This window comes from Gymnoscopelus braueri (assembly GCF_963280865.1).
Source record: "Gymnoscopelus braueri genome assembly, chromosome: 19".
NCBI classification, from domain to species: domain Eukaryota; kingdom Metazoa; phylum Chordata; class Actinopteri; order Myctophiformes; family Myctophidae; genus Gymnoscopelus; species Gymnoscopelus braueri.
The window spans coordinates 31499566-31526077 of NC_137621.1; the positions used below are offsets into that span (position 1 = coordinate 31499566).

Below are 26512 nucleotides of genomic sequence, written 5' to 3' on the forward strand. Positions count from 1 at the left end.
ACTTCCTGTCATTTACAGCATCCTGGAGGGATGTTTAGTGCATGTTTGACTCAATCTGTCTGATGAATTATTGACATCAGGTGGTCTTCAGTAGCATCATCATCATATCCTTTTTTTTTTAACCAGGTAAATGTCTCACTCTTTGAGATTAAAATACCTTTTTCAAGAGTGACCTGGCCAAGAGACATTAATAACTAAAGTAATAATTGTCAATTTAGGCCCCGCATTCATACTTTAGGCATTTACTGTATCCGATACTGAACTTTTCTGCAAGGATTAAGGCCACAAGCAGCGCACGTTACAACATCATATCATCAATAAATGAATTAATTAACTTTGTGTTGTTGACCAAATTTAGGCTATAGTACAATAACCATTGTGCAGAGACAATGTGTTTATTCCAACCACAAGCAAAGCAACACTCTGAGACCGTAACATGGCAACAGCTTGTGGCTTCAGACACGCTCTCGGGTTTCCAATAATGTCTTCCTCATTGCTGGAGTGATGTGCGATTGTGCGTGACACACCTCTCGCTTTCATAATGACTGGCCCCTTTGTGGTTTTCCCTGTAGATGAGCTGGTAATGTGTATCTGAAGGGATGTGAAAAAAAGACCGCTGGTTAAGTTAAGGGTTTTGCGGTCAAGTTGTCTAGGCTTCTCGTATCAAACAGGCTGACGTTTACAGGGCTGCAATTAGTGCAGCCATTTAACAAATACTGAAATATTTAATTCACTGTTTGTAGTTAGGAATCGTCAAGACATGGGACGATATGACATTAAATGTCACGATTATCCTGGCAATTATTGTGATTCACAATATCCCAATAATTATAAAAATATATCTAAAAAATATACTGGAATGACTTTACCTTATAATTTGATAAATAACATACATTTTTATTTTATGATAGGACACATACTCTTTTTTGTGAACATCTTTTTAAGTGAAAAGTAAACCAGGACAGATTCACTCACCCAGCAGGTAACCACAAAACAAATCTACCTATCAACCTGATATCTAAATATTCACATGGTTAAACTAGAAAGGTGCATTTCTCCACCAGGCTGGGTTGCCTAGCCAGGCCTGTGTAAGTGGTGGGTTTCAGACATAAGGACTATATATATATTATATACAGTGAAAGTGGTGGACAATTTAGTTAAGCGGAAATGGGTTTTGACAAGGTTTTGATCTACAGTACAGAGTTATTCTATAGCCCAAAATGTAAAGCAGACTGGTTGGTACAGACACACCATGAGGCTGACTGAAAAAAGTTTAGGTCAAGTGTCTTCCTTGGCCTGCTGGTAGTGTGCATGAATGGTTTGACACTGATCAGTCCATCTGACACAAAACACTCTCACTGGTACGTCATTGAGCTAGACAGCTTTTTCAAGTCGCTCATCAGAATATTCACGCGGCTCATGTGAGATACTCCCGATTCTCCCGATAAATTCACCACGATAAAATTCGCTTTTTTCTTTTCCGATATTGCTATTAAGCCAATTCCCAATTCCTTACTGGTAGTGGGGAGTTTCACCGGTAGGATGATAAGATAATGTTGTTCCCCAATGCCAGTGTCATTCTAGAGAAATAGTGATCACAGTATTTCTACCAAATTAATTTGTGTTATCCTACTGCATCAGTAGTTGCATGCTATAGCACACCCATTAGCAATTTATTTTCCCAACAGGGAAAAGAGCTCTTATCTCTTGGCTTACCTCATGATATGAATAATGTTTATTACTGTATATACTTTGTTGCATGACCGTGCTGCTCACCGTAAATAACATATTTTCACTAAATTGTGACGGGGAAATCTCCTATTTTCTGCAAGCAACAAAGTCGTATATAAGCCTAGGGAGAGACAGACGTGTTTGTTGTCAGCTGTAAGACGTGCTTCTATCTCAACATTGTCAGTAGCAGCTGCCAGGTACTCTTAGGACAGACAGCAAACACACTGATAGGATCTTGTGACTAGAGAGAGAGAGAGAGAGAGACAGACAGACAATTGAGACCACGAGAGAGAATCTCTCTGGTCAGTGAACCTAATGACCTCTTTATCATGTCTTATTGTCTTCTTTGTTGTGCTAGGCTGGTTGTTTAGATATGGAATTACAGTACAATCTAAAATATTTGTTTCTAGCAATATAATGATGACCAATATCCAAGTGTCAAAGTAGTACGTCCATTTTTAGCACCATAAAGCAATTATTTTCCTTTTGCTATTCCTATTGCTACTTTGAAGACTACATGTAGCAGTAGATGTCACTGTTCCATGTGTAATAAACCTCAAGCATTCCAGAATGGGCTGGCTTGAGGCCAACAGCAGGATCACTTCTGGTCCTGTGTAATTGCTGTCAGCTTGTCAGAGCTACAAAGTGGAGCTGCTCTCAAATACATGGAACAACAACAACAACAACAGTGAATGGGCTTTTACAGTGGTCCCAGGTGACCTGCAGAGGCCAATGAAGCTAAGCACCTATGATGCTGTACTACCGCCAAAGATATCATGTGTCTTAAGATCACCTTAAGTACCTGATCACTCATATGAATTGCAAATGCTTGAGTGGTTTGATGGTGCTTCACATCGACATGGTGTTTGTTGCTAGTTCTGTCTTTTAATTGGCACTTAACTAGTTGTCTGACATCAACTTAAATTTGTTCAATATTGACAAATTGTCAATATTGAATGAAATGATCATATGTAAATGATACTCCAGGAAAATACTTGATCTGCATTCATGCTTACGGTCCTTACACACTGAGAGCCTTATTTCGTGCGATTATTTCCCATTAATTTAAACTGCTTTTTGTCACATGATTATATCCTCACAGAATGTGTTTGATTTTTCACAGCGAATAAAGGCATCAATCTGTTCCGCTCCTGGTGTGTAAGGACGTTCTGAAAGAAGCCAATGTAGAACAGTAACCATTATTATTTAGTTCAGGACTGTGGACAGCTCCACGGCAGGTACTTTGGGTGTTCACTGAGCAGGGGAAAATCAATGACTTTTTTTTACGATGTATTGTAGTATATGCTTATTACTAATTAGTAATTACTACTCATTGTAGTGGCTCACACATCCCTTTGTCCATTTGTACCTTTCTAACTTTTCTGTTCTGTTCTGTGTCAGAGGACAATTTTAGTTTGAGCTCGCAGGGTCTGCAAAAGTTCTCATTACATGCTCATTGTTCTCAATCAGCTGTCAACATCGCTTTTGGTGTTTCTATGTCTGACTTTTTACAGTTTTGATGTAAAAGAAAGAAAATGGCAATTTTTACTGCCTTTCCACTTTCCAGGCAGGTCCCACGGTCATCAGCTCAGTGGGTAGTAAGAATTATGGATGGAATCATGGGCTCAGCTTTATTTTCAGAAGAAGTGTAATATACAGTATGTTGGACTTGAAATAATAAAATATTTGCTTTGCTATTGTGTTATATTATTCACAGGAGGCAAAAGAACATTTGTTCCCCTGGAATAGTTTCTTAAACAGTAATTAGTTACTGTCCAGCTTCTTTCAACAGCCCAAGACAATAGGGTCTGATTAGGTAAAATTATATTGCTGTGCCACACAATGAGCATTGAGAAAAATGAATCGACTTGACTATTACATGATATTGTGTTTGAAAGGGGGATCCTGTGGTGGGTGTGTCTTTTTCCTTGAGACCGAGGGAGAGCAGGTGGTTGCTGTCATTTATCAGTGGGAGCAACATGAATTATTAAGCTGTGTAGCACACCATGCTGTGGCATTGTTATGGCCATCTTTTAATTGTGTCATGTTTTAAAGGGGCAGTATCAATCAATAGGACAGCCGGAATGGACTTTAGAGACCTTACTTTTACATTTGGAAAGGAATTCTTCCATTTTTTTTTTATTGTATTTTTCTTGTGTGTCCATGGACACTACAGTAGAACAGGAAAACAAGCATACATGAAAAAGAAAAGACATAACAAACATTACAGACGTACACACCAAACGCATTTGGAAAGGAATTCAAAAACATTAAACACAAGAAGTAAATGAACATGAAACTAGAAAAAGTGCTCCTCGGAGCACAGGTCTCCGCCAGGTCAGGTAGGTTATTGTGGCCTCCTGGTGGCGCTATAATAGGCCAATGTTTAAAGGGTACCATTTGTTCTTAGGCCTTGCACGGCAATCGACACTGCATTCATGGTTTGAGGCATTTTGTGCATTTTTTTTTTGTGTTAAATTAGACCTGCTGGTGGCGCTATAACAGGCCAATGTTAAAAGGGTGGCATTTGTTCCTCAACATAGTGTGAATGTGCGTGCAAAAAGTTTGACCGCAATCGGACGGTGCGTTCATGATTTGCGGAATTTTGTTCAAAACAAGCCACTACTGCAAACTTTAGATGTCAATCTTAGCCAATGAGGATGGAATATGAAAAATCAAACACATCCGTCTTGATCACATGACTATGGAGATCATGTGTACCGATTTGCGTGAAATTTGGATAAAATCGGAAGGAGTAATATAAAGAAATGTGTTTTACATAAGTCGGCCTCCTGGTGACGCTATAAAAGGCAGATGGGAAAAATGCAGGGCAAAGGTTTTTCCTTGACCTCTAGGGAGTGCACATACAAAGTTTTACACAGATCGGTGCAGTTATAGGTAAAAACATGAATCGGCCTGTTATAGCGCCACCATGAGGCTGATTTGAAAATTTTCAAGTGGCATTTCTTCCTCGGCATAGTGGAAATATGCGTGTAAAATTTCACCGAAATTGCATGCTGTGTTCATGATTTGAGGGATTTTGGTGAAAATGGAGCACTCCTGCAAACTTTGGAAGCCATTTTTAGCCAATCAGGATGGAATATGAAAAATCTGAAAGAAAAGTTTTGTTTAATGACTATAGAGATACTGTGTACCGATTTGCGAGATTTTTGGACAAAATCTGTAGGAGTACTGTCAAAAAATATGTTTTGCACAAATCTGCCTCCTGGTGGCGCTATAAAAGGCCCATGTGAAAAATTTGGGGCAGAAGTTCGGAATTGGCATCCAGGGAGTGTGTGTGTGCACAGTTTCGCTGCGATCAAGCCAATGGTGGCGGAGATTAGCTGGTGACAGACGGACAGACGGACACACGGACACACGGACGGACGGACGGAGGGTAAAACATACTCTCTCGCCATGCCTTTCGGCCTGGCGGAGACAATGAACACACACACTCAATCATACCAAGCTTAACCACTTAAGCCCTATTTCCGAAATAGCAAAAAATTGTTAAATCTTTTAGAAATTGACATTTTTTTTAAATTTCTTTGGAAAATGTCAGGTAGAAAGTGTATAATAGTGATAAGGCAGCCATGGCTGTGACATCACCGCCTCCAGGGTCTTGATTGGTGGAGCAGAGCTCTGAGCTGATCAGTCTCCCATCCTCAGACTATAGGATGATACAGGGAGCCAGTGCAGCGGGGGCTGGGCACAGCCATACAAGCATGGCTCCTCTGGATGGCAATAACACTGGAGGAGGGAAGGACTGGCTTGCAAATCGCTGTCGCTCTTAGAGAGGGGTTTCCACTGCTCTGCCGTGTGTGTGTCTGTGTCAGTGAGAGTGTTGGGGGAGGAGGGGACAGCGATTCATCTGCGCAGCCCCCAGCAGCTCTTGTGTTTTCACCGGGGAAACTGGGCAGCCAGATCTGCTTTGCTTCCTGCCAGGGAAAAAGGGAAAATAACTGTTTTCTTTTTTTTTTGGTGTTCCTAATTTTTCCACTGTGGATGTCATCTTCACGCAAACATAGGAGCATACAGGCACCCATGAAGGGCAAAGGGAGAGAGACAGGGAGTGGAGTGTAGAATGGCTCGCTATAAGGATGTATGTGTCAAAAAGACTTCTTCTTTAAACCTGGTGACTGGATTCTTTCAGTATCTGCGTGGTAAGTACGGCAGCAGTGTTTACCTTTTATTTATTATATGTCTCATCCATTAGGATTTTTCCTGTTCTAGGATATTACAGGGAAACAAGACAGGCTGGCTTAGTAGGTGAAACCGTTGAATGAGACAGATATGGTGCACATAGACAGATGTGTAAGTCAGCTGTGTGCAGTGTGTGTACATGTTGTGTGTAAACGTGTGTCTGTTGTGATTGTGTATGTGTGCTATGCTTCAGTGGGCATCCCCTGTGCATCAGTGATGAAGCATTTGCCTGTGGGTTAATGTGATGTGCTCGCTCTTGTTGTAGAGTTAGCATTGCTTGCTTTAGCACGTGACTTCAGACTATATTTATAAGGGTGGATGTTTAAAAATGGCCACTCCATGCAGTGGGCAGCACTGGCCTATACCGGCACAGCTCTCACTATGAAATCTGCGTCTCACCCTTATTTAAACCACAGCAGCATGAGTGAAATCACCAAATCAGATGTTTTGTTATGCATATGAATGCAATGCTGCATAATGCATGTGGCACCATGACTGAATATATTAGTACACCACAAAAGGGGCTGGAGGTGACCTGAACACACACACGCATGTCATTATCGGGGGTCTGCAAGATGTGTTAGCAGAAATCTCCTCCCGCACTCATCAGTCTTTAATCTCCTCATTTGACCTCATTGTTGAGAGCGCATGTCACAAGCATCTGTGATACTTTAAAGTTTGTATGGGTAGGGAATAGGGATGCACTGATTTATCAGCTGTACATTGGTTTCGACCAGTATTTCCTTGTTGACTGCCATCAGCCTATTGGTCAATAAGATGACATTCACAGATGGCCGTGGCAATTATGCGCTGGCTTAATGTTGTGCGATCCCATTCTCACCCCTACTTGTCATGGTCCCTTTGGCATCCACATGTTGACAGTGAGGGCAATCTTTTGCGTACCATGTTGACTCAGAAGGAATGCAGACCATGTCATCCATGTCACTTTTTATGCCATTGATATTGGGCATATCTAGCTGGTGCAGTGTTCACTGGTCACACTTTAATTATTAGCTGAACTGTTGCATGAAGCCCCAAGAATTGTTTGCCAAATTCTGCAGCATTATTCTAGGTTGTAGGGTGAGGGCGACTCCTACCATGGCTAAAACTGTGCGTTTGCAGCTTTTGCATTAGGCTAGATTTTGTAGACATTGAGTCAGCAGTATAGAATATCGTTTTTTATGGTGTCTTTGAGCATTTGCAGCTTCCTTATCTGTAGCGATCGGGTGCTGTAACATCTGTTCTACTCATTTGTGTTGTTTGAAGAATTGAATAATTGCAGTACATACTCTGTGTGCCTCATGGACCGGCGGTGAATAAGGAAGATAGGCGGATAACATGCAGAATCAACAGCTTTAGCATGTGACATCCATCATGTATTGACGTGTGTCGTGTCTGTCTCATTTTCAGATGAGCAAGAGGCTGTGCAGAAGCGAACATTCACGAAATGGATCAATTCTCATTTGGCGAAGGTAAGAGCGGAATTCCATCCATGTGCTTGTGCTGCTTTCATTTCACATGGTTGTAGTACAAGGCTTTTAACCGGATCTGAGATACCATATTGTAGGTGTAAAGAAAATAGGCTTTTACACAGTGGTCATTGATCTCTCAGGGCTGCAGTAAAACTCTTATGAAGTTACATTTGGAACATGAGGCAATCCAATATTATCATGACCTTTTCCATTGTTTGTGTTTATCTGACTTCTCATGATGATAGTGTGACCTGTCCTGTCTGTCAGGGCAGTGGCATTTAAGCCACTGCTGACCCACCATGCATGAGGAGATAATGGAGCATGACACAAGCTTCATCATGCAATCATAATAGCCACTCATAAGGCACCTCAAAGTACAATCATGCCAAATAACTGACACATTTTTAATAATGCCATTCAGGGCTCTGAAGCATTTATATGACTGTAAACATTACTGGTGTTTGTTTATGTGGACCGTATGATTATTCTATTAACTAGAGGTTCAGGCTGCTACGCGGCCCTCACATCTAGAGTTTGCGGCCCTCACACCTACACCGCACCGACCCGATATGTTTGAGTCCTAGTGTGAGGGCTTTGTCAAAGTACCCGTTGTACCCGTCTGTCTGTGTCCCTTTTATGCCCATATATGGAGATCTCTGTATCTGTCTGTCTACCTGTGCCCTGTTTATGCCCATATATGGAAATCTCTGTATCTGCAAAATCTAGCAAATATAGAGATCCCTGATGTTATCAGTATATGCCCATATACAGTATGGGCATATCGGTCGGATCTACAATTCTGGACAACCGTATATCCGAATAACTCAACCACCACACGCCATGGAGTCCTTGCCGATGTGCACGCCAAGTTTGAAGTCAGTCGGCCCCATAGATGCGCATGACCATACTGTATAGGCGTAGCGGTCGGATCTGTGGCTCTGGACAACCGGCTATCCATATATGCCTATATATGGGCGTATTGGGTTTGTTTATGGTTATGTCTGAGACTGAGTCATAGTGACTCAGACATGGTCAGACGTGGTCCTGTCTATATCTGGGCGTATCGGGTTTATTTATGGCTATGGACAGGCAGACCTAATTCTAGGTCTGCCTAGAATTCTAATCTATTCTAATCTATTTTTAGATTAGAATAATTTTCCTATGATCCGTTTAACTCGCATCATTTTTCTCCTATTCTACTGGCCTCTATATGCCTCCATTCTTTGTTCTATTTTCTCAAGGAAGGCTTAAAAAAAAAAAAAATGCCAGAGGCTGCTTTGTTGACTGGCTTCAGAATGTGTTTTTACTGAGACATTTTGACTGAGTTAGTAAAGATGACGTACAGTAAAGCAATAGGGTCTGTGTCATTGCACAGAGCCATCTAAGCCAATCACCTACCCAGGAAACTTCAGATATGCTTCACTACCTGCGGAGCAGTGTGTTATTTATGGACATTTACTGTCGGGGCATAAGTGTGTGTGTGTGTGTGTGTGTGTGTGTGTGTGTGTGTGTGTGTGTGTGTGTGTGTGTGTGTGTGTGTGTGTGTGTGTGTGTGTGTGTGTGTGTGTGTGTGTGTGTGTGTGTGTGTGTGTGTGTGTGTGTGTGTGTGTGTGTGTGTGTGTGTGTGTGTGGTATTTCTCTGTAAGTGCTTCTGTATTCGTGTCGTGTGTCTGTAGTGTACATGTATTTGCATGTACATGTCCATACTGTTTGTGTAAATATGTAGGCGTGTGTGTGTGGTCAGGATTGGCAGGGAGAATGCTGCACTGTGCAGATGGAGAGTAAGAGGGTGAGGACAGTTCCCTGCAGGCAGCAGTCTGCTCCTAAGGTCCATGCAAGGCAGTGAGCAAAACAAAACAAATTTATGTTTTAGAGATCACTGAATCCGACTCTAATCAGGCTTGAATGACCCTGCAATAAGCATTATCGTTGCTGTCGGGCAGAAACCTCATATCGCCACATTTCAACTCTAAATGTTTTTCTTCATTTAACACCCTACATCCTACCTACATCATACAAGAGAGTGTCAAGCTAAAGTAGTGAAAACTGCTGATCTACAAGCTCACGTGTCTTATGTGTCACATCGCAATGCACTGTGAGCTTGTAGATCTGCTATTTTCACTATTTATGAAAAACTTCTTTCCATTTCCTGAAAAGGTTTAGGACGTTTAGGTTTCCACCCGACAGCAACGATATGCACAATGTATAACATTGAACATTACACTGACAGATCAATAGCCAAATCCGGAATATTGCAGGGAATGTTAAATTGTAAGTAACGGGAAATCATTATACAGCAAAAACACGTTTTGGTTTGCTATGACACAGCACTGTGTGCCTGCCTTCTGTGTTAGTGTCGTCTTTGACGGCTCTTTTGTTGCAGCCTGATCTGATCCTATAACAGCTCAAAACATTAAAGGAATCTGAGTTATGTGGTACTGTAGGCAGAGACACATCAAGTTGGTCTATTCTTCATTATTCATGCATCACACCCTGGTCTCTCTCACTGCATACCAATGGGACTAGTGTAGAATAAGCCAAGTCATGAAACGTCTCTGAAACGGTCGTCATAGTCACAGACTGCAGGCAGCTACCGTATGAGACTCGCGTCAACAGCGATCGACCAGTCTCTCAGTTAGTAGATAACGGTAGAGGAAACGGCTATAACATTTTCTCACAAGCTTTTGATGATCAAAGTTAATTTAGACTTGATAGATCTGCTCCCCTCCTGTGAAGTATTTTGTATTCACAGTTGTAGGAAAAGCATGCTATCTCAGTTCACTCTCAGTTTCCCCCAGCTGTCACTTTTCCATTGTGTCCATTTCCTCTCATATTGTATCACTAGGCACCTTTCCAGTGATTAGCTTTCACTATTTTGACAGTGATAGTGGGACTCTGCTATTTATTTTATTTTCCAGGACAGGAAGGATGTGTGTTTTGTAGAAGCGTTCTATTTGAGTGATTGTACTGGTGAAAATTGTTGACAAAATAAAATATTAAAGAGTAAAAGTAAAATGTTTGTTAGTGCTACTAATGTGTTCCTGTTTACTAGTAAGGCTCTTAAAGCTGAAATCCGGAACCTATTTGAATCAATAAAACTTTATTTTAACCAATCTGTATGGTAGAGTTTGTTAATACAATATAACTAGTACATCTGCTGTGGTTGGAGGTGGTCTCCATTGAGGGTAGGACACCGTCACCTACTGGTTGACAAGTAGTTCTGCCTGAAACCCATAGCTCAGTATCTCCCCTGGCCAAGCAGGAATGGCTTATTACAGAGTGCCAGACATTTTTAGACCTGGACTTGAATCCTGATTAGTTGTGGATAGCATAAAGCAGTGTCTATCAACCTTTTTTGTGCCAAGGCACACCTGGCATAGCCAAAAAATCCCAGGGCACACCTAGATATACGGTATCTATAATTATATATATATATACGGTATATCTATATACCGTATATATAGATATATACGGTATATAGCCGATTTTCACATTTCACGAAACGATACGATACGATATTGGGCACACAACTTCGATACGATTTCGATACGATACGCACTTTTTTATCATGAAAATATATGGGGGAGAAAAAAAGCAAATGCAAACAAATATTTCTGTTTTTGCATTATTCAGACATGCAAACTTGTAGCTTTTCAGCTTCCACTAGCCGTTTTGAATCCAAATAGGGCAATAGTGTGACACCTGACCCGAAAAAAAACAGCATGTTGTCACCATTTTCACCTTGGGGCTGTTTGCATGCCTGATTATTATTATTGTTTAAAAAAACAAAAAAATCTTTTTTTTTTCAAACCTCCTTCAAACGGCGCGGCACACCTCAGCAGTAGCCCCGGCCCAAAATTGGGACGTTTGCCAGGGTTGATATACACTGGCATAAAGGATGTCACCAGTATGGATATCACCAAATAATAGTCATAGGCTTTTATGGCTATACTTTTTTTCCTGAAAATGTGCTTGTCCTAAATTATTGTAATGTTTCCTAAGAGAAAGCGCAGTCATAACATAAACCCTGGTAGCTCTTTGACTCTGTGATTGATGTCTTTGAAGCAGAAACAAGCTCATGAGCAGTCCACTAATTGACGAAGATGAGGCATCCCGCTAGCATGGTTGCTGCATGGTCACTGTCCCTGAAGCAGAAGTAACATCTGATGTACAGAACACAGGGCAGAGAAATGCCATTTTCACACTGCTGTGCCCCACATAGCCAGCCAACTGCATCCTGTCATGAATCATGATATGTGTTGAGTTGTGAAATGACCTGTTTCCTGTGCCAAATAAAGAATTGCCCTGCCAACCTGAGCTTTTAATTAAGGCTTCATTTGCCCGTGTAAATCCACGCATCTGTTGTATTAGTTACATTTGTTCAGTGTGCGCGCAATGCTGTAGGATTGACGGTCATTAAACTCATACTCAAGAATAGAAAGATGGAGGCATATACAGTTTAGGTGTGTACAATCTGATACATATCCAGTGTGGATTGAAACAATTTTGGATTTATTTTAAGCACAGTACACAAAAATCACAGTGTTAATTGAACACATATTTAACACATTTTTACACTCTCAGAGTTAAATGAACACAGTTAAAACTGAGACAACAAAAACAGTACTAGAGGTGTTGAGAAGTCATTTAATTGCGAGATTATAAGATTCTGTAAATATGCATGTGGATGTGATATCAGTAGATGGTGCCCACTTAGGGTTAAATGAGCCCATGCACTGATTTTGTTCTGAGCAGCGTGGCTTCAGCACTGGGCACCATGCCACCACTGAGGCAAAGCCACCATCTTTTCAGCTGCAGGGAGGCACTGTGGTCGTTGCTAACAAGCTCTGCTCTTGTTTCTCCTGCCCATCAGTACAGGGTTACAGTGTTAATGTGAGCTATTACAAGCTTTAAGGCATTGTTGATCATATGAATACCGGTATGCCTGTCTTAATTGTGAAAATTGTTTGAATTGATTGTTTGTTGCCAACTTTGTAAAACCGTGCTCTTTCTCTGCCAGCATAAACCACCCCTAGAGGTCAACGACCTTTTTGAGGACATCAAAGATGGGGTGAAGCTCTTGGCTCTTCTGGAGGTGCTGTCTGGACAGAGACTTGTGAGTAACAATGTTGGATCAGCCTGTCAACAATGTCTGCTTCATTTGCAGCTAGACGCAAAATGAAGGATGAGGTTCCAATCAGGACCAGGGATTAACCTTTTTGTCCTCTGGTCACAACGGCTGGTACATCTCATCATCTGTCCGTCATGTATTATTTCACCAGCCAAATAGGTAATTAGATTACAACAGCGCATTCCAAATGATGGATGATCTCCTTCCAAAATGGCTGTTCATTTTAGACAAACTAAACTGTCCACTGATGATCACTTGCATTTGGATGGTGCCTAGTATTTCCAATGCCGACGTGAAGCCATTATGCTGTAGATTAAATTCTCAACATGATATGGCCTCCCTTCCGCATCTTGCTCGGTTTCAACTAATCCCTTCTATGTCCTCAGCCCTGCGAGCAAGGCCGCCAGCTCAAGAGGATCCACTGGGTGTCCAACATTGGCACTGCACTCAAGTTCCTTGAAGGAAGGCGGGTAAGTCACGCCGAGTTGTGTACTGTACTGTTTACATTTTCTTCGGATCTACACTACTTAGCTGTTGATGAACTTGAAGATAACAGAAAGAAAACACACATGTGATTTGAGTGTCTCAGAGTATGATTTAACTTACAGTATGCCCTTCAAAACGGATTTCAAAGGGGAATAATAGATTCCCTGTCCACGGCACTTCACGCACTACCTTGAGAGAGGCTTGAGTTAGATGAAGAGCTTTTCTTGATTGCATAACCCCTTGTTAGGTCTTCTGGTTGCTCTACTTTTCACTGGGCTCCCTAAGGAGACTTACAGTGTTTGTGACCTCTCTCCCATCATCTCTGCCTTCAGTCTGTGTATCGAGGATCTCCGGTCAGTTGCCGTTAAACAGCCTGTGTGTTCATGTATACTCTACACATAGCTCTTGTTTGATGCATGATGTGTATGGGCTGGAGCGATGCTTGGATTGAGCCATTCTGCCTATGTTACTCTCACTCTTACAAGTATTAGTGTACCATTGCTGTGCTATTTTGATAAGAACATTGTTTGTGATGTCTCTGACTACCTTACGTGATAAACTGGTGACAGTTTGACTTGTACAGTAGAATGCAAATGCAGTGTGTATTTATGGCCTCTAGTGTAATATCTGAAGTGGTGTTATTTGCTACAATGCATCTACTTTTCTTTTGTCTTGTTGAACATTTTTCTATTTATTTTTTTTACATTTCCTCTTTATTCACTGTGGCTGTTTTCTGCCTCTAATTGCTTTGGCTACACAGCTGGTTTTTGAATACTTAATGACATTGGAGAGGTGACTGATGAATTCAAGTAAAGAAGCTTGAAATACATAATTCTGCCTGTGTGCTTACACAGTAAACACAAATGTACCCTTTCGGGGTAAGAGCTGTATTTCCTGTTGTATATTTAGCATGTTTTAATGATCCTTTGTGCCTTTTCTTCCAGATCAAACTAGTTAACATTCATGCCACAGACATCGCAGACGGACGACCTTCAATTGTGCTTGGTTTGATATGGACTGTCATTCTTTACTTCCAGGTAATATATTCAGTCAAATCTATAGGAAATCCCCTTGTTTGTGTAGAAACTTGAATAGATAGTGTTCTGTAGTTAAACAGTTTGATCTGATGTGGCTGTTCATCGTGTGTGTGTGTGTGTGTGTGTGTGTGTGTGTGTGTGTGTGTGTGTGTGTGTGTGTGTGTGTGTGTGTGTGTGTGTGTGTGTGTGTGTGTGTGTGTGTGTGTGTGTGTGTGTGTGTGTGTGTGTGTGTGTGGTCTAGAGATGGCTCAAAGACTTAACTTCCTGAGGTTATACAGTGTAAACTCTATCTTCTTGCTTCCTGTTCCCATTTTTAGATTGAAGAATTAACCAGTAACCTGCCGGCCCTTCAAGCCCTGTCCAGCAGCAACTCTTCTCTGGATAGCATGGCCAGCTCTGAGACCGGCAGCCCTCCTATGAAAAGGAAGGTAGTCCCCAAGTTCCAGGGCAGTGCCAAGAAGTCCCTGCTCCGATGGGTTCAGGTCACAGCTGCAAAGTACGGCTCTTGCTGCTGTTTATAAAATGTTCCACCAACACTATTTCCACCTGTGATATGACTGATTTCAGTCTCATTTTGACTGTGACCTTGATATTGTACCTTGACCTTTTTTTACCCAAAAGTTATTCATCTATTTGGGGCAGCATACTGATCATTCTCGAGTTTCAGGACAATTGATATCTGTTCACAAGTTACAGCACGTTACGTGAGCCTTTTTGAACCAAAGGTTTATATTATTTCTTGGGCAGTTTATTGACCATTCCTTTTTCATGAAAATCCGTCCATCCATTCTCAAGTTATTTAGCAAAATGGACAAATAGACAAACAAAAGAAATGGGCCAAAGATATATACATATTGTTATATATATATATACACCCCATCATAATACTTTATAATTTCTGTTATGTGTGACTATATGAACATATGTACTTTCTATGTTGTTAATATGTTTCATTTGTTTATAACTATATAGTGTACATATACATTGTAAGCAATGCATCATGAGAATGCATGTAGATTAGAACTAAATGAATACTTCCCTGTATGTTTATTAAGGCGTCATGGCATTGAAGTGAGGGACTTTGGTGCCAGTTGGCGCAATGGTGTCGCCTTCCACTCCGTGGTTCACGCCATCAGACCAGACCTGGTGGACATGGATTTGGTATGCAGGAGGAGCAACAGGGAAAACCTCGAGGAGGCCTTTTCGATCGCAGAGAATGACCTGGGCATCCCTCGTCTGCTGGAACCAGAAGGTCCCTTTTCTCTCTTCATACTGACAATGCTGGTGACTTAGACAGAATAGCAGTAAACATACCCATAATAACCTAGATATTTACTGCTTCTTCTATGTGCATCGATGTCAAGTCTGTGATTCAAACCGAACAGCAGAAAATGCAATTTATTAGATACATAAATCTTAGTAATACATCAATGCATGATGAATGGTGACTGTTAGTATCCATGCTGAAGAACAGAATTTATTATTCCCAGTTTATTTGCGGCTGTGCAAGAACGTCTGTAGATGTGAGGCAATCTGCAGCAGTAGCTCTGCAGTCATGTCTAGAGAGAGCGGGGGAGGGTGGTAGGAGGGTGGAGGAGTCGTGAGAGGCTTTATTAAGAGAGGAGGCACACTGAAACATCTCTGCTTTTAGATCAACCCTGATTTTCAACAAAGATAAGGTCATGGATGGAGATGAGAGTAGACGTGTCAAAGTAGCTTTCAGGAAATACTAAATTTAACTCCCCTTCAGGATATTAAAGTATTTTTTCATGTCACATTTACGTCATACAAACATGTCTTATCTCTTGTTTATTTATGCACCAGACTGTGATTACAATGAACAACCCTGTCATCCAATTCGTATTCTTTGAGACGTATACATGACATGTACATTATTTGGGGGCGTGGCTTCCATTGTCTTGGAGTTGCAAAACATAGATTATCAGCTTTGAGTTTGTGAGATGGATCGTATAAAGTGATATGTGTATGTATGTTCTAGTGCAAAACTATGGTTAAGTATCATAGTGCATGGACCTGCAACATGAAAAATGAAGACAGGACGTTCAAATATTATTCTCTCAAGCTCCCGAGCCACAACAAAGTCCGCCAAAGATGTACCTTTGTTTGCATCTCAAACACACTTACGTGATTCTCTTCCCCTATTTGCACGTACTAGAGCATTGTCATGTACTAGGGCTGGTCAGAATTAGCCACCAGTTACCAGACTCTGTCTGTGTTTTCATCTGTAGATGTGGATGTCGACAAGCCAGATGAGAAATCCATCATGACATATGTGGCTCAGTTCCTCAAGCACTACCCCAACCCTCACCACTCTGAAACTGACGGGCAGGATGAGGTACCTCCATTACTTTGTTCTCCTGTACATTCTTGTGAACTGAGAACTCTATTGTTTTTACTGCAGGGTTAGAGCCAATAGATACAGTATATACAGTATGTTCTCATCATGTTAAGAAAACCTGCTATTGTGGTTCTCAGTTGTTGTGCAATGCGCTTGCGGCTTTTTTATTGCAATCTGCTAAAGCTACAATCCGTAAGTTTTATGTTCGTTGTCTCTCCCAGCAGAGAGAGGTAATTGCAACAATATCCGAACAACAATAATGATGCCGGCCCCATATAGTGCCACGTTTTCTGCAATCTGGGGTGCAGTTCGCTGTTTTAAATTACTTTATTGACATTGTCAACCAGTTGGTGTCCTACCCAACAGGGTCGAACTTTTGTATTAACATACCCTACCATACATATTTGTTTAAATAAAATCGTATTCATTCAAATAAGTCCCGGATTGTAGCTGAATCACCACCACTGAAATCTCCGTCCTTGTGCACTCATTTCATTTCTCCATCTATTCACTTTTGTTTTTTTTGGGCCATATTAAGCTGCTTCTTGGCTCAATTCCAACTTTTGCACTCACAGTCCCAGTTTTGCAGGTAAGTGTTCATAGTAGTTGCATGTGTGTGTTTGCTGTGCATCCCCCATCTCAGCCTTTCCATTGCGTCCCTCCCTCCCACATCCATTTTGTTCTTCTTTCCCCTTGCTACTCCTAACGCTTTTTTGTGCTGTGTTTGCATCTCTCTGTGTGCTGCTTACCTGGATAGTTTGGTCCCCACGATATAGAGCAAATGCTTGAGGTATGTGTGACTAAATTTAATCCGAGATCTGAGGAAGATATCTTCAGTATCCATGATCCCTCCCACTTACATACAACTAATCTATATCTGTTAATACTGTAACTGTGAATTTTCTTGTTTCATCTCTTTTTTCATCTGGAATGTCAGTATGGTGGGAGTGTATCTCTGTTTTGTTTTTTTAAAAAGCGGATTAGATTAGTATTTTTTATTCATTTTACCCTTGACAACATGCTGTCTGTCTGGTTCCCGGGGTGCATGCTGGCAGAGAGAGGAGCGGAAGGTGCTCAGAGAGCTTAAGGTGTTCCTGGATCAGTTGGAGAGAGACGTGCTGCGAGCCCAGGGGGCCGAGGGCAACCTCACCGACAAGTACCAGGTGAATCAGAGCTACATCAATTGCATAACATTCTGCTTGGGGAAAGAATAGAATAGAAAGTAATGGAATGAAATACAACAGAATAGAAAGGAATGGAATAGAATGGACACTTTATTGGCCACAAAATATGGTGCTAGAATTGGAATAGGGGACAAGGTATCAACGCAGTAATCTAATTTCAGAAGACATCAGGACAACATGACAGAGATTCCAGTGCATATTACAAATACCCTGTACATGCCTGTGCTCTCTTTTTGTTCTTATTTCTTGCTGTGTTCTCTGTCCCTTGTTCAACATGCCAGGCATTCAAGAGCTTTCGTGTTCAATATGAGATGAAGAAGAAGCAGACGGAGCCGCTGCTGCAGCCAGTTCATAGGGACGGGAAGCTGTCTGTGGACCAGGCCCTGGTCAAACAGGCCTGGGACCGCGTGTCCATCAGGGTGAGTGTGGTGTTTTGTACAGTAAAGTAATAGTACACAGTCACCACAGACTGTCTTAACAAACATAGGACCACTTGTTCAGATCGCAGCAACAGTTACTATGGCACAAAACGACTTATTCACAGCACACACACAATACTAGTCTATTACACTAATTATCATTATTATTTTCATTCATGTTGGGATTTATTTTCTCTCTGTTAGCTGCAGAACTAGCGGTCTGTTATCCCAGTCATAATGAGAGAAGCGCAACCCAGTGCCCTTCTCTTCCTTGCCCGCAATAAAGTGTTCATTGGGGCGCAAAGCTTTGAATCAGTGTTTATTGGGAGGGGGGGGAACAGAGCAGGTTTTTGTTCACTGGGCAGACTGCCCCTCTGGACCGTCACAGCTTGTCTACTCAGACAACTCTTTCGCAGAGCAAATGCTTGACACCATGTGGAAACGTGGTTCAGATTGGTGTACTGTCTAACTTGGGATCTTTGCTATAATTGTAAAGTACTGGCTCTAATGGATGTCCATGTCCTATGCAGCTGCTGGACTGGCACATTCATCTGGACAAGTCTCTGCCTGGCCCCCTGGGGGTGATTGGAGCGTGGCTCCATCGAGCAGAGATCGCTCTCAGGGAGGAAATTCCTATCCAGCAAGCCCACGAGGAGACGGCCAATGTCATTCATAGAAAACTGGAGCAGCATAAGGTATGGCAAATATCACACGGACGATTGATTTACCAGCACTCTGTCCCTTATTCTATTGAACAGGTGCCTGTCTTGTAAACATGTGATGGAGGAAAGAGGCATGGGGTTGAGTATGACATAATGTGTTTACATGTTTCAGGAAGTATTAAAGAATCTAGAATCACACAGACAGACCTTCCATCAGATCCACAGAGACAGATCGGTCAATGGTGTACCTGTCCCCCCTGACCAGCTTCAAGACATGGCTGAAAGGTATGCCACTTGTCACACCTATTTGTATTGAATAATGGTCTGAATGATTATTAGTTGATGTCTTTGCAAAGTATGACATTACAGCGACTAATGAAGGTAGTTGTAGTTCACACGGAGATTATTCTAATATATTGTACATATAGCCCACCACACTATGTTATGAAAGCAAGACGAGGGTTCTTCCCTAGTAGGCCTGGCTCCAGTCAGATCAGACCCGATTATGAAGTTTAAAGATTAAAGAACCTCAACCATCCTGTATTTGCCTTGTGTTGGTTCTGTCTTCACCCTGCATCAGAAATCAAAGTTAACAATTTAATGATTGCTCAAAATAAACCTTTATGTACAGGTTCAATTTTGTGTCCACGTCATCTTATGGTCACCTGATCAAACTGGAATTCTGGGAAATGAAGTACCGTCTGATGGCATTCCTCACCTTGGCTGAGTCTAAGCTCAAGTCCTGGATCATCAAATACGGACGACGGGACTCAGTTGAACTGTTGTTGCAAAGCTACATTGTGAGTTGGAAATGCTATTATGGCTACGAATATAATATTATATGTATTATATAATCATATTTCCCCAGGTTTATCAAAAATATTTCTGTACTTTTCTGTTTTTGTCTTCCTTTCCAGGCGTTCATTGAAGGCCACAAGTTCTTTGAGCAGTATGAGATAACATTCAGAGCCCTCATACAATCTGCTGAGGTTTATGTCAAATCTGATAGTTCAGGTGAGATTATTTTCTTTTTTCTTTTCTCACTTTTGTGCTTTGTGGTGATTGTGTTTTTGCTGCAGGCATAAAGCAAGCATTCTAATTATTCACTGTTTCATCAATTTCATGTTACAGGCTCTAAAACCTGTAACAGAGGTAAGTCTAAAAATCCCTGTGCCCCAGTTTGAATAATAATAGACTGATGGAATGCTCAGCCATTGCCTTGATTAGTTCCTTGCCTCTGTTTCTTTATTTAATCCCTGACACCACAATTCTCTGCCTGTCTCCTAAACTATTATCCTGAAAAGTATGAGGAAAATGTAGTTTTGTCTTCTAATATGCCGCTAACACACAAAGAGTTTGAAACTTCAATTAAATTGCTGCAACATTTCTATCTGCATGGCACAATATTAAAGTAGCTGGAATGCTGGAAACCATTTGGCATGATATTTTCCACTTAAAATGTAATCATTAAATGGAAGTGTAATTGTATTTTTCATGTTATTGAAATTTGGGGTGGGATCTAATTTAAACAGTGAATAAGGGTGCTCGGGTTGCGCGGGGGTAAAGTTCCTGCCTTACACCGCGGAGATTAGAGGTTTGAATTATATATGAACACAGTTGACCATGTTCATGGGAGGGAAGGGGGCAATCTCTGTCACTACAGCGACTCCTACAGGTTGGTTAGGGTGCCTGTTCAGTGGGGTATGGAACTGAGAAGAGTGGCGTGTTACTACGCATTAATTCCTGCTGGTGAAACTCCTCACTCTGTGTATCAGAGTAGACACGTGATAGTCTGTGCTCTCCCTACACTAGGACCAACTGTAGGAGTAGCAGTGACAAAGGACTACAAAACACAGTGAATCGGGAATTGAATCAGGACTAATTTGGGAGAAAAAAGAAGACGAAAACCCTTTAAATGTGTTCAGGATACATTCTAACTTCATTAACATGATCTCCACAGTGGGCCTGGGCCGCTGGCGTAGCGGTCCAGGCACCTAGGCTACGTGTAGCCTGACAGCGTGTCGCCGGTTCGAGTCCCGATCCCGACGGCCTTTGCTGCATGTCACTCCCCAGCTTTCTCTCCCCATTTCCTGTCAGCCCACTGTCCTATCAATAAAGGCATAAAAAGCCAAAAAATAAATCTTTCAAAACATGTTCTCCACAGTGGATGAATTGGAGGGGGTGAGTAAGTTCCTGAATGACACAACGGCCCAGTGGAAGAGCCTGTCGGTGGAGGTGCGATGTGTCCGCAGCATGCTGGAGGAGGTGATCTCGAACTGGGAGAAGTACAGCAGCACGGTGGCCGGTCTGCAGGCCTGGCTGGAGGATGCTGAACAGATGGCGAACCAGTCCGAGAACGCCAAACGAGTAAGAAGAATTATGAATCATTATCATTTTCTATAATACTGTATACTAAATGTATTATGGTATTATAGAATGATACATAAGGTCCAAACATTGCTATCAAATAAAAGCAATGGAACAATAATAATGAATCAATTTCTAGTTATCTTCTTTATATTGCGTTGTATGTACAGTACAGTGACAACTAGAAAAGGTGCTCCTCGGAGCACAGGTCTCCGCCAAGTCAGGTAGGTTATTGTGGGCCAACAATGTTCGGAATTTGCCAATCAGGGTGGAATATGAAAAATCGGACAGAACCATCTTGATCACTTGACTATAGAGATAATGGGTACCGATTTGCATGATGATTGGACAACATTTGTAGGAGTAATACAACAAAGAAAAGTTTTGAAAAAATCGGCCTCCTGGTGGCGCTATAATAGGGCAATGTTAAAGGGTGGCATTTGTTCTTCAACTTAGTGCGAATGTGCTTGTAAAGTGTCACCTCAATCGGACGCTGCGTTCATTATTTGTGGCATTTTGTTCAAAACGGGCCACTTCTGCAAACTTTAGATGTCATTGTTAGCCAATCAGGATGAAATATGAAAAAGCAAACAGTTCCATCTTGATCACATGACTATAGAGATCATGTGTACCGATTTGTGTGAAATTTGGATAAAATGTGAAGGCTTAATATCCAAAAATGTGTTTTACATAAGTCGACCTCTTGGTGGCGCTATAAAAGGCAAATGTGAAAAATGCAGGGCGGATGTTTTTCCTTGGCCTCTAGGGAGTGTGCGTGCAAAGTTTCACGCAGATCGGTGCAGTTATAGTTAAAAACACAAATCAGCCTTTTATAGTGCCACCATGAGGCTGATGTGAAAAATGTCAGGTGGTATTTCTTCCTCGGCCTAGTGGGAATGTGTTTGTGAAATTTCACGGAAATCACAAGCTGCGTTCATGATTTGAGGCATTTTGTTCAAAACGGACCAATCCTGCAAATTTTGGAAGGCAACCATAGGCAATGAGGATGGAATATGGGAAATCGGACAGATTTGTGTTGATCACATGACTATAGAGATACTGTGTACCGATTTGCATGACGTTTGGATAAAATCTGTAGGAGTAATGTAAAAAAAAAAGGGTTTTGCACAAATCGGCCTCCTGGTGGCGCTATAACAGGCCCATGTGAAAAAAATGGGGCAGAGTTTCTGAATTGGCATCCAGGGAGTGTGTGTGCACAGTTTCGGAGCGACCGGGCCAACGGTGCCGGAGATTAGCTGGTAACACACAGACAGGACACACACACGGACGGACGGACAGGGGCGAAAACATACTCTCTCGCCATGCCTTTCGGCCTGGCGGAGACAATAAAGGCTTTCTAATATATTTTGAGTAAATACCTGTGAATGTAATTAATTTAAGCCTTTTGATGGGTAAATACAGCTGAAGGTTAACTGTTGGTATGTTTCATTTAGGTCACTGCTTCTCAAAGTGTGGTCTGGGGACCCCCAGGGGCCCTTGAGGAGGTTCCAGGGGGTCCCCAGCTAAATGATAAATTGATAGTTAGGAACCAAATGTGCCCTAACTATCTAAGTTTGAGTTTGCAAATTGATCCATATGGGCCCTTATGGTTTAATTTGTATACTGTCAGATTTAACACTGGGGTCCCAGAGATTAAAAAAACGAAAATCGAACGGAGGCCTAATTCATTCTCAACAAAGGTTGAGAAGAGTACTGGGTATCAGCATGGACAGCTCTTGTGTAGTTAATTTTGTGCTGGCACACAGAAACACCTGTTTCTGAATGAAACAGCTGTAAGTTCCTGAGTACAGTATATGTACAGTATAACTGCAGTAACATATGATTAATGAATGTATAGCATTGAACAACTATGACTTTTACCCTCCCCACTGCTGTAGGAGTTCTTCCGAAGCATCTCCTACTGGATCCAGCAGCACATGGACATGAACGACGCCGGGAACTTCCTCATCGAGACCTGTGACGACACCATCTCGCGAGATCTGAAGCAGCAGCTTCTCCTGCTCAACGGGCGATGGAGGGAGCTATTTGTCAAAGTCAAACATGTAAATTCTAAATTGGTTTTGCCTTTTCATTTTGAACAAGAAAGTAACGGTTATGAATAAATACTCAACCAAATTAGATGAACGTGTAATGATGCTCATACATCACATTGACAGCTCAGGTTTTGTGCTTTTCTGTTGCCATGGCAGTATGCAAGAGCAGATGAGGTGGATAAGTTGAGACAAGACTATCAAGAGGGAATTAGCACCCTGAAAATGTTCATGGATGGCACCAATGAGAAGATGACTGCTCCCGTCCAGGTGTCTTTCCTGAACGTCAGAACGTTTGTTCAGGATGTTGAGGTATGTATCTGCATGCATATACTGTACGTACATCCATCCATCCATCCATCCATCCATCCATCCATCCATCCATCCATCCATCCATCCATCCATCCATACATACATCCATGCATACAGTACATAGTACAAACTGTATGTAAATACTCTTTTAAGGGTGCAGGAAAAAAAAGTTGGTGAATAATTCTTTATGCGGGTGAAAAAAACCTTTTTTAGGTAGCAGAATTATTTTGTGGGTTATTTTCCAACCCACAAAATATAAACCAAAGGCTTTTCAAGCCGTTACGTTTCCTCCTATCCCTTAGAACAGCGCTACTCAACCCGTGGTTTTTGGGTGGGTTTGACCCCCAAATTTTTCCGCCAAAATGTACATTTTCTTGTGTGTTACAAAATCGAAAAATCCAAAATAGGACCGTCATTTTTATGGCGGCCCCTTGGACTTTTGGTATTTTGCTGTGTGGCCCTTGAGCCATCTTAAGTTGAGTAGCCCTGCCTTAGAAGGTGCCATATGTGTGTGCTACCAGTCATTTTAGAGTAGGTCACTTTTTGCAAACAGTGGATGTCTCATTTTGCATTGAAACTTCATTTGCAACCATTTCTTCAAAGCAAAAATTTGCAGTGTTAATTTTTTCATTTGTAACTGTACAAAACTACAAATGGACCCTTAAGGGTCCACTTGTTTCCATTTGTACACTCAGAGTTAAATGAAAACTCTTTCACTAACATTTTACTGTGGCATTACACCGTAAAATCCTGAGGGGAATGATGCAATGTGTTGCACCTCAGACAGCACCTTAGTGAATGACGATGCATCCTGACAGACTGTGACAGTCATTGATTTGACGTGACCTACACGTCCTGTCTCGTCCAGGTAGTCAGCAGCAAGCTGGACTCTGTCACTTCACCCCTTGATGCAGTGCAGCACTATGATGTGCAGTTTATGCCATTTAAGCCACCGTAACATGTTCCATCGCCCATTTCGGTTCTGCTTCGATGCTTTATCACATTTGGTGTAGATCTTTGCATAATAAAAGGTGCATGAATAGGTTTATTTTGTATCCTCTTTGTGTAGGAGATCAAGCATAAAGTGCCAGCGATGGAGGCAGCATGTAAGGCAGCTGGTCGCACTGTTCAGTTATTAACCAAAGACACCCCGGAGGAGGAGGTTTCACACATGTTGGCTATGATGGCCTCTATTAAAGAGCAGTTGAGCAAGGTATGTCCGGCTTATAGCTGTCTCTCTCCAGTGTACGTGTGTGTGTGTGTGTGTGTGTGTGTGTGTGTGTGTGTGCGCGGTGGGGAGGGGGGGTATTACGCTTTGAGCTTCATGCTAGGGCATTAACGAATAGTGATTTATGGTATTCGAATTATTCGACCCAAAAGTATTCGAATATTCGATTATTCGATTTGATAATAAAAAATAAAAAAATTAAAAAAATTTAATTTTTTTTTTTTTTTTTTTTTTTTTTTCAATTGCATTGATGACTCGACTCAAGGAATGCGAGTTGACGTCACACCAGAGCTCACAGCTGCATGTCTGCTCTAGAAAAGCCACTAAAAAAAAAAAATCTTAAAAAAAAAAAAAAAAAAATGCTTTTTTTTTTTTTTTTTTTTTTTTCGAATAGTCGAATAGTGGTTTGATAGTCGAATAGTCGGTTTGATATTCGAATATTCGACTATTCTGTGAATGCCCTACTTCATGCAATACTTCTTGTGAACTGGCAGTGGTCCTACCTGACCACAAGATCTGAATGTCTCAATAGAAGAGCAGCAAGACCATTAATGATAATAATAATAATGGATTTTATTGATAATACAATTTACAGTGCTACAATAAGCATTTGCATTAAAAAATGAATCATCACACCACTATAAAATATATAAGAAACTGAAAAAAAACATTTTAAACTTTATGCCCTAAAGTTTAGGGCATAAAGCCTAGAGGTAAAACCAGTGTAGCTTAAAAAATCACACCCTGTGTGAAGTGGGCGGTGTCTTGCTAGCTAATCACAATACTGAATGGAGTCAACCAATCATGTACAAAAGATAAATACATTTATTGAAAAACTCTTTATGATGGACGAAACCATAACTTGAAAAAAACAAATTTTTGGTTTTTTTCAAGTTATGGTTTCTTATATAGGGCTATGCACATGTGTCATGTGACACTGGCCAATCACAGTCCTGAATAGACTGTGATTGGCCAATCACAGCGCAGGATAATTGTACAAATTTCCTGGGCCCAGATCACAGCGCAGGAAAATGTACATTTTTCCAAATCTCACTTATAGGGGCGGTTTCACCGCCCAAAAATCACACCCAGTGTGAAGTTGGCGGTGTGGTCACAGTGGTCATCACAGTGATGGAAGAAGTGATGGAAGAAGTGATGGAAGAAGTGATGGAAGAAACCATAACTTAAAAAAAAACAAATTTATTGTTTTTTTTAAGTTATGGTCCTATTTATAGGGCTATGCACATGTGTCATGTTTCCCTAGCCAATCACAGTCCTGAATAGACTGTGATTGGCCAATCACGGTGCAGGGTTAGGGGGGGTACATTTGTGGCCAATCACAGCGCAGGATTTGGTGTGCAAATATCCAAACCTCACATATAGGGGCGGTTTCACCGCCCAAAAATGCTTTGTTAAAAAGGTAGGTCTTTAGTCCTCTCTTAAAAGAGTCAACCGAATGTGATGCATTATCCTTTTCTCCTCCTGATCAGATAAGGGAGAGATGTCTGCCTCTGCTGAGGGAGTCCCATTCACTCCTTCCTCCACTGGAGGACATGGAGAAGAACATCACAGGTTTCTACCAGGCTCTGGAGAAGGCCAGCTATATCACCAGCACCAGGGACTCTGAGGGCCCTGGAGACTTCAAACAGAAATGCCAGGTGACCTTGAGAAAAGGGCTTTTGATGTGAACATCCTATGGAACTTAGGCTAGGAAAATTGGTGTCAGTTCTTTTATGCATTTATTTATTGATTTTATGCCTCAATTTATATTGCTTATCTTATCTTTTGTGTTTTATGTATTTATCTGAATGGAAAAAAATAATGAAATCGATAGCTGTACTACAGTATTACCATGCTGAACTCTTAACTC

General features: G+C 41.4%; 1 protein-coding gene across 1 annotated transcript in view; it reads left to right on the plus strand.

The window, feature by feature from the left end:
* Window positions 1–26512, plus strand: part of syne1b (spectrin repeat containing, nuclear envelope 1b) — a 123870-nt gene that overhangs the window by 4227 nt on the left and 93131 nt on the right. Inside the window, exons 2-20 of the mRNA XM_080415010.1 lie at window positions 7345–7406; window positions 12427–12522; window positions 12924–13007; window positions 13968–14060; window positions 14378–14556; window positions 15116–15312; window positions 16310–16416; window positions 17475–17582; window positions 17885–18022; window positions 18553–18717; window positions 18857–18969; window positions 19316–19484; window positions 19602–19698; window positions 19816–19836; window positions 20849–21051; window positions 22950–23114; window positions 23262–23414; window positions 24484–24627; window positions 26133–26300. Of these exons, the coding sequence (XP_080271136.1) occupies window positions 7345–7406; window positions 12427–12522; window positions 12924–13007; window positions 13968–14060; window positions 14378–14556; window positions 15116–15312; window positions 16310–16416; window positions 17475–17582; window positions 17885–18022; window positions 18553–18717; window positions 18857–18969; window positions 19316–19484; window positions 19602–19698; window positions 19816–19836; window positions 20849–21051; window positions 22950–23114; window positions 23262–23414; window positions 24484–24627; window positions 26133–26300 (2462 nt within the window). The remainder of the gene's footprint in view (window positions 1–7344; window positions 7407–12426; window positions 12523–12923; window positions 13008–13967; window positions 14061–14377; window positions 14557–15115; window positions 15313–16309; window positions 16417–17474; window positions 17583–17884; window positions 18023–18552; window positions 18718–18856; window positions 18970–19315; window positions 19485–19601; window positions 19699–19815; window positions 19837–20848; window positions 21052–22949; window positions 23115–23261; window positions 23415–24483; window positions 24628–26132; window positions 26301–26512) is intronic.